Raw genomic sequence first — 9567 nt, forward strand, 5'->3', positions numbered from 1 at the left:
AATCTTTCTAAGAGTAGAATGTAAACGTTTTAAAACAATAACTGAGAAAATGACATGAAGGCTGTGTCGACCAGTTTGATGGAAGTATTTCGGATTGCATGTGAAAACCCCACACTGTACCCCAGAAGTGCATTAATGTACATAGTTACCATTCAATAAAAAAAATAAAAAATAAAATAAAATAAAATAAAAAATATTGATAAACTAAGACTACAGAGATGGAGATAAATGGTAGTATTCACTGGGTATCCATCACAGGTATGATTGTGAGGAACTGAGTTCATCACCAGTTAACTCATTATAAAATATGAGGTATTTCATGTTAAGAGAACTATTGTTCCATGTAAACTATAGGGTCTCAGATAATAAATATCTGGGTAAGAACCACCTATAAGTGAAATTTTATGTATTTTAATCCAAGTTATGAAGTTTGAATGTTTTGAGCTTTGAGGAAGAAAAGTACTATCCAAACACTAAATGTTGTATGAAGTTCACTAATACAGGTTAAGAGTTTCAAAATGTATATATAAGGCTTTATATTACATACATGACTTTCCATTTTTCTTTTGACTTAATAAAAAGAAAACAAAGCACTCCAAGCCAAAACACTACTCTTTAAAATACATAAGTTTTGGAGCATTAGATTTTTGTTTTTCTAATTTTGCTTATCTAAGATTTTTGTTTTTCTAGTTCTGGTACTGGAGAACTCGCAATTCCATAAAAGAACTATGAATCTGTAAAGCAGCTCATTTCTTCACAGCTTTTCTTGAGACACATTAAGGTCATGATAAAATGTAACTTCTCTTTCATAATACTGTGGATCAGAAAAAGAAACTAAGGAAATAGACTATAGTAAGTGGGAGAGAAAATGAGAATATCCTTTTTGTTCTTCAATTCACATTGTCTTTCTCACATTATTGGCTTTCATAAACATAGTCACAGAGCCAGTGACAACTATAAACATCTTTAGGTTGCCAAATTGCTAATCCCTTTTTATTTTTATGTTTTAAAGAACTTAAGATTGTCTGTCTTCTTTGGAAATATGGCATGTTTTAGACCTATACCAAAGCTTAGAAAAAGTTCTCTCTCATGAGTTCCTAGTTTTTATAGGCAGCAAACATAAAACATCTGCTGGGCTTAATATAAACTTAACTAGTTTCATCTAATATACCTTCAAGCTACCTTAAGAGCTCAACACACTGGAAATGCTTAAAATAGTCCACATTTATTTCAGTTTCAGATGCAAAAATGGACTTCATAGACATATGCCATATGTTCTCCTCTCATGCCAAGTTAACAAGAACTAAAAGACTGAAGATGAATAAACAAGGTCAACTTCAGCTGAGCCAAATTAGACAACGGAATAATTGTCAGATTTTCTGTTGGCAGGGACAGTTTGTTTTGAGCCAATCTTCGTGAATTATAGGCTGTAATTTTTTTTTTTTCCTGGTAGGTCTACTGCCAGGCATTCTGTTGACAATTTCTTTGTTGTATAAACACTGAAAATTTTCATCAGTTATATTGTTTATAGGCACACACCAGGATTTTGAATAGATGAGTTTTTTTTGTTCCAGCTTAAATGAAAACTGCTTAGATACAAATCAAATAAAATCAAACCAAAATTTAACAGCTTTTAACAGGATAGTATTACATTTGGAATTTCTTAGGTATGAATGCAGATATAATAAGTAGCAGGAAGCTAACTGATAACTTATTTCAATTAATTTATAACAGTAAATATCAAGGTAGTTAAATTTGCTCCAAATATAAAGCTATTTGCTATACAGTATAATTTTAGACCTTGAAAGGGGTAATCTAATATGAATGAGGAAACTGAGGTAGCCAGAAAAGTTGACTTATTAGAACTACAATAAGTATCTTGGGGCAGTCCCAAATCTAGTTAATTATTTTTAGTTTAGTTCTAGGATCCTTTATTTTCTTTATTACATTGCCTTTCTCACCTTGTATGATTCCCACCCCCCCCTTCTACACTGTTATTTCTTGGAGTTGTATAATTCTTTTTAGTTTCCAGCTCAAAAATATGAAAAAACAACAATATGAATAGTACTATTAATGTCAAAGAATAAAGTCTTAGCAGGTCAAAAAAGTAAAAACCAACCCTTTGAATACTAGTAATAATGAGGTTAAAATTAAACTTTGATAAACTAAATTTACCAAATATCATTGACTTGTATACTTACAATGGGTAAATTTTAGGGTATATGTTAAGTTATGCCTGAATAAAATTGTTTTTAAAAAAATAAAGGAAGTGGGGCTTCCAGGTAGCTAAAGATAATAGTGGTTATCTATAAACAGAACATAATAAAGAGAAAAATAAAACTACATGACAAGCATGCTCTCATCATGAACTGAAGACTAATAATGTCCAAATTTTGAAATTATTGTAAATAAAATGGAAAAAACAGCAAATTCCCAATGTATGATCTTATCTCTCTGGCTTCTGGTATTCTAGTAGATAAAAGCATGGGCTACAAGGAAAGTGCTTTAAGGTACCAGGTCATTTGAAGAGGCAGTTTCCAAAATGATTCCCCTCTGGTGGGGGGAGGTCTTGAAGAGTAGGTGATACATAAGACACAAAGAGAGGGGCACTTTTTGGCAACTGGGTACGAAGGACAAAGAAGCATAAGAGGAAATACTTAGAGTCCAAATGATAGTTCTAGACGTCCCGCTTTCAACAATTTGCCCCAGGTCCTGTGGCGTTTTTAAAAAGTCCTGATTTTTGGAAAGAGTGCATGAATGGGTGGGAGAACAAGAAGGGAATATATGGTTTTCGGCTGCCATGTGGCTATTTCACCAGAATATGAGTTTTATATTATTTTTGTTAATTTTATAATGTTAAACTGTAATAATAACAAATAATTGCTGAGAAGTGATTATTGAAAACTGCTTGTCAAAGTTTGCATTGTTGTCAGGCCCTGCCCTGCCCTGCCCTGTCCCCTGCCCCGCCCTCCCCCCCATGTTGTCCCGCCTTACTGATGTTAAAATCTGGTCACCCTATTCTACACCCTCACTGGGAATATGTGGCAAGCGTAATTAGACTTTCTCTAGTTCTTTCATTTCTAGGATCTCCCTGTTTAATGTTGGCTAGTTTGCCATTCTGTCATTTGCCCTAATAAGGAGAGCAGAATTGTAGCTTTTTCTCTGTTCATTTTTTTTCAAGTTGGTCACTTTTACTGACAATCAGTTTGCTACTTTTTTTTGCAGTGCTGCTAGGGAGGGTTTTTCCACCCTTACCTTCATACCAAGTCAGTGTTCATTTTCAAAGCCAGTTCTACCCTGAAAGAATTTCTACTTCAGGAAGGGGAGGAGGATGGGAGCAACCTCAGGCAAGAAAATCGCAGACTCCCAGTTTATTACTAGAAGTACACTAATTTTTCATGAATAAGTACCTCTCAATTTGTTGTTTGCCTTTGATTTTCAGAGCTCTGAAATGGTACAGTAGTTTTTGTCCAGTTTTATAACTGTATTTTGGAGAGATGATTTGCTGACATCTAAATAAACTCTGTCATTGCAAATCCTACTTCTCTTTATTTACTGTTAATTATGTAGTTTCAGGCATGTTTCTTGAGGATTTTATAGGAATATATTATAACTGATATATATGAATTTTAGAATGAGGCCTCTTTTCATAATTATTGCAAATAGGAACCTCAAGAACAGGAGTACAATCTACAGACAAGCAAATCTGGCCTGCTGCTTGTTTTTGTAAATAATAGTTTATTGTAACAGCCACTCTCATTCATGTATGTATTGCCTATGGCCAATTTCATACTCTAATAGCAGGACTGAGTAGCTGTTAGAGAGTCTATAGGACTTAGGAAGCCTAAAATATTTGCTATTTGACTTTTTACACAAAAAAGATTGCTGACCCTTGCTTGAGAGCATTATCATCATCTTAATTAACATAATTATCACTATAAATAACACTATTACTTTTGTCCTGTATTTTTAATTTCACCATTTATGCTTTATCTTCTCAATAAAATCCATATGGCAAATTACACAGATATTTAAGTTATAATTTATCAGATTTCAAAAATTAATGGTAAGATTATGTTAAAGAAGTTATGACTATATAAGCTATAATTCAAACTACATGTTCTTAAAACTAATATTTATTCAAGGTAATCTAACAATCCCAGAATTTAACAACAGAATAAAAATAGATTAAATATTTTATAGTAATTTCATTTTGGCCTAAAATAAGATTCATTTTGACAATATTATTTTCATATTCATTTCTGCCTCCATTATTGTCTGCTCTGAATGACCAAACTACTGCTAAAACTTAGCCATGAGAAATGGCACATTCTTTTCCCCTTGACGTTCTGAAATATTCTTATTTAGCTATTATAATAGTTTTCCATTTGAACAGGTAATATTTAAATTGTCCAATACTAAATACTTTCCTTTATGCAGCAATTTCTTTAGTTCAACATTTCTTACCTGCTAGAGGAGCCATTCAGTATTTGTTGAATAATATGTCTGTGAGTTGAATAAAAGGGAGGGAAATTATCAAGACATGAGTCTTCCTCTTGAGGTGCTAAAGATAGGCCATCAAAAGTGTCATTTAGCATACACATATCACCTCTGTCCAAGGGCCCCAGGAGTTCTGTTAAAAAATGATTAAGATATGAGTGAAATACAAATATAGTTTCTACCAACTTCCTCCTAAGTAAGACTGCAGAACTTTCACATGTCCCAATACAACTTTTTTCTTTACTTTGTCAATGTACTATGTAGCACACAATGGAAATCTGGTAGTCCCAGTCCTCTATGGCTGACTAGAATAATGAATGTTTAAGTTCATATTTTTTGAAAATAATTTTTATCTTGCCTATTCATAGTGTTTTTACTTGCAGTTTATTAATCAACTATTCCTGTTATTCAATTAACAGAATTTCATTATCTTAGAATACTGTAAGGAGCGATTATCTTAATCTTTCCAATGTAACACATAATTTGAAAAGGAAAGGAAACTATCTTTTTAAATATGTGATTTCAATTAGCATTTTAAAGTATATAGGGAGATATATAGAATAATATTGGCAATTTTGGTAGGGCTTTGTTTTAAAAAATTATTTGAAACATAATGAGTTGTGGAAAGATATTTGTTGTAAGAAACATAAATCTTATTAAAAATGAAAAAATTCTTAGGACTACTATGTGTATAATTTTTACCATCTTAATCATTTTAAATGTACAGTTCAGTAGTATTAAGTATATTCACATTGTTGTACAAAAGTTTCTAAAACTTTTTCATCTTGCAAAATTGAAACTATACACATTAAATAATTCCATATTTACCCCTCTCTCAGCCCACAATAAGCCCCATTTTATTTTCTGTTTATGTGAATCTGATCACTTTAGATACCCTGTATAAGTGATATACAGTATTTTTGTTTTAGGGACTGGCTTCATTCACTTAGCATAATATCTTCAAGGTTTATCCATGTTGTATAGGGCAGCCTTCTTAGGGCTGAATAATATTCCTTTGTATGTATATACAATATTCTGTTTATTTACCTGTGGACATTTGGTTTGCTTCTACTTCCTGGGTATTGTGGATGTTGCAACATAGATGTGTAGATATCTCTTTGAGACCCTGCTGTCAGTTCTTTTACTTATATACTCAGAAATGGGATTCTCAGATTATATAGTAGTTCTATTTTTAATTTTTTGAGGAAACACAGTTCTGTTTTCACTGTGATTGCACCATGTTACTATCCCACTAATGGTGTACAAGGATTCTAATTTCTCAACATCCTCAACAATACTTGTTATTTTCTGTTTTCTGAAAATAGCCATCCTATGGGGGTGGGAGGTAATATCTTGTAGTTTTGATTTGCATCTCCCCAGTGATTAGTGATGTTGAGCATATTTTCATATGCTTGTTGGTCATTTGTATATCTTTAGTAGAAATATGTGGAATTAGGTCTTTTGCCCATTTTTAATCAGGTTATTTGCTTTGTGTCATAGAATCTCTTCATATAGTCTAGAATGGATATTAACCTTTGTCAGATAATGTGATTTGTGAATATTTTCTTCCATTCTATAGGTCATTTTTTACTTCATTGGTACTTTATTGTGTCCTTTCATACATAGAAGTTTTTAAGTTTGATAAAATCCTATTTGTAATCCCATGTATCTATCTTTGCTTTTGTTGTCTGTGCTTTTGGTGTCATATCCAAAAAATCATTACTATATCCAATGTCATGATGCTTTTCTCCCATGTTTTCTTCTGTGAGAGTTTTATACTTTGGGGTCTTATATTTAGGTCTTTAATTCATTTTGAATTAGTTTTTGTACATAATGTTAAAAGCATCCAACTCATTCTTTTGCACATGGATATCCAGTTTTCCTAGCACAATTGGACAGTTCTTTCTCCACTGACTGGTCTTGACACACTAGTCAAGAATTATTTGACCATATAATTGGAGATTTATTTCTGAGCTCTTGATCCTGTTCTTTTCCACTGGTGTATATGTCTATATTTATGCTAGTACACACTATTTGGATTGCAGTACTTTTGTAATATGTTTTGCAATTGGTACATGTAAAATCTCTAACTTTGTTCTTTATCAAAATTGTTTTGGCTCAAACAAAATATTGAAATTCCATATGAATTTTAGGGTGGAGTTTTCTATTTTTGCAAAGATGCCTTTGGGTTTTGATAGGGATTGAATTGAATCTATAGATTGTTGGGCTACATTGATGTCTTAATATTAACTCTTCCAATCCATGAATATGGGATGTCTTTCCATTTATTTATGTTTTTAAATTCTTTCAGCATTATTTTCTATGTTTCCTATGTAAATATTTCACCCCCTGGTTTATCCCTAAGTATATTTTATTCATTTTGATGCTATTATAAATGGCATTGTTTTCTTAATTTCTTTTTCAAATTGCTCATTGTTAGTTTATAAAATGCAACTGATTTTTGCATGTTGATTTGTGTTCTGCAACTTTGCTAATGTTAGGACTCAGAAAACAATACTACAAAATGAAGGCCTCAAAGGTAGACATTTGTCTCTGACCACTTGTCCTCTTGTCTCTCAGTCCATTCTTCCCTGAGGCTAGCCATAGAAACTAGAATCCTTTGTCCTCCAGGTATGTCATAAAAGCCAGAATTCCCTTCCCCAAAGCCAGCCATAAAACCTAAAATTATTCTGTATAAAATCTGGCCATAAAGAAATTATCTAACCTACCTTGTTTGACTGTAGGTATAAGACCCCATTTCAGAGACAGTCTTGCCCTATACCCAGAAAGAAGGAATGTATGCTCAGGTCAAGAAGAATCTAGATAGATAAGCTTTGTTAGGTTTCCCCATTAACATTAGATCACATCCTTAGGTGCAATCATGTTTCTACATAGCTATTCATAGTTTATTAAACCTAAACATACAAATGGACAATTTTCCCTATACCTTTGAGTCGTCATTCTGAAGGCTTCTGTGTAGACATGTTAAATAAAATTTGTATGCTTTTTCTTCTATTAATCAATCTGTTTCATGTCAGTAATTTGTAGCATACCTTTAGGGGACAAGATTTCCTTTTGTGTGCCTTGTATAGATATATTTTTTTTTTGTAGATATTTTCTTTGTGATTATTATTGCAATATGGAAAATACCTTAAACCTATAACAACATTTTAGACTGATTAACAACTTAACTTCATTTTATTTATTTATTTACTTATTTTTGAGATAGAGTTTCACTTTGTCACCCTCAGTAGAGTGCTATGGTGTTGTGCTCACAGCAACCTCAAACTCTTGGGCTTAAGTGATTATCTTGTTTCAGCCTCCTGGAAGGCTGGGACTACAGGTGCCTGCCACAATGCTATTTTTTAGAGATGGGGTCTTGCACTTGCTCAGGCTGGTCTCAAACCTGTGAGCTCAGGCAATCCACTTGCCTTGGCCTCCCAGAGTGCTATAACAACTTAACTTCAATTGGATACAAAAGTTCCACTACTTTCCAATTCTGTACCTCTTTATGTTATTGATATCATAAATTAAATCTTTATATTTTATATAAACATTAACATAAATTTAGAGTTTTTGGTGTGTATTTTATCCTTTATAGTCATACAAGGATTTAAAAAATGGATTTATGCAACAGATTTACAATAATATAGGATTCTATATTTGATTATATGTTAACTGAAGAACTCTGTACTTTCATATGACTTTGTGTTGTTGTATAGCATCCTTTTGTTTCAATTTGAAGGACTCTCTGTAGCTTTTATTGTAAGGCAGGTCTAGTGGTATTGACTTACACAGCTTTTGTTTATCTGAAAAGGTCTTAATTACTCCATTTTTGAAGGACAGTTATATAAGATGGAGTATTCTTGGTTGATAGCTTTTTCTTTCAGCACTGTGTCTATATTATCCATTCCTTTGGCTTACAGCTATGTACTGAGAAATCTAATGGTAATCTTATTAGGTTCATTTATATATAATGAGTTGTTTTTCTCTTGTGACTTTCAAGATTCTTTCTTTGATTTTCAACATTTTGTTTATGTGTCTTAGTTTCTTGGTGTAGATCTCTGAGTTTATCATAAGTTAGAGTTCATTTCTTGTTGAATTTGTATGTCCATTTCTTTTTTCAAGCTTAGGAAATTTGTGGCCCTTGTTTTTTCAAATAAGTTCTTTGTCCTTTTCTCTCTTTCTTCTCCTTTTAAGACTACCAGATGCATATTTTGTCCTACTTGATGGTGTTCCATACATCTCTTAGGTTCTGTTTACTTTCCTCATTTATTTTTTTCCTCCTCAGACTAAATAATTTCAAATGTACTCATTTTTCTGCTTGCTTAAGTCTGCTATTGAACCTCTCTAGCGACTTTTTTAGTTCAACTGTATTTTTTAAGTCTATAATTTGTTTTTCAAAAAATAGTTTCTGTCTTTGGCTGTTAGTCTTATTTCTGTCTTTGGCTGTTAGTCTTATTTTGCTCATGCATTGTCTCCCTGATTTTATGGTGTTCTGTGTGTTTGTTTTTTAGGTCACTGAGCATTTTTAAGACTGTACTGTAAATTCTTTTGTCAAGTAGCTTATAAATCCATAAGCTTTATGGTTGGCTTCAGGAGCTTAATTTTGTTCCTTTGATCCGGCCATGGTTCCCTGTTTTGTTGTTTGCCTTGTGGTCTTTTATTCAGATTTGGGCATTTGAAGAAATAGCTTTCTCATTTTTTATGGAATGATTTTATTCTGGGGATATATCTGCTTTGAGGTTGTACATTTGCTTCTAGTATGTCTGGCACTTTTGACTTGTATTTTCCTCTGTCATCTGAGGAGCTTTCTGTTTCTATTGTATTCCTCTGTCCTTGATCTCTTGCTCCCCCTGGAGCCTGCCTGCTAATGTGCTAGTGCACGTACCTCTGTTTTCAGTGGCCTCTGATCTTGTATTCAAACTATGCCACTGCCATTCTTACCAGTGCCCTGAGCCAGGCAGCCAGGCAAGACAGGTACCAGACCCTCAGGGAGCCCCCAGGCAAGCTAAAATGCTGGACTTAAGTTTCACACTATTTCTTCTATCTTTTTTTTTTTTTTTT

At 32.9% G+C, this 9567-nt stretch overlaps 1 protein-coding gene across 1 annotated transcript in view; it reads right to left on the reverse strand.

The window, feature by feature from the left end:
• Positions 1–9567, reverse strand: part of WDPCP (WD repeat containing planar cell polarity effector) — a 375892-nt gene that overhangs the window by 51362 nt on the left and 314963 nt on the right. The window contains exon 15 of the mRNA XM_023512057.1: positions 4468–4633. Within this exon, the coding sequence (XP_023367825.1) occupies positions 4468–4633 (166 nt within the window). The remainder of the gene's footprint in view (positions 1–4467; positions 4634–9567) is intronic.

Source organism: Otolemur garnettii, unplaced genomic scaffold (assembly GCF_000181295.1).
Source record: "Otolemur garnettii isolate 467f Iridium unplaced genomic scaffold, OtoGar3 scaffold00024, whole genome shotgun sequence".
NCBI classification, from domain to species: Eukaryota; Metazoa; Chordata; class Mammalia; order Primates; family Galagidae; genus Otolemur; species Otolemur garnettii.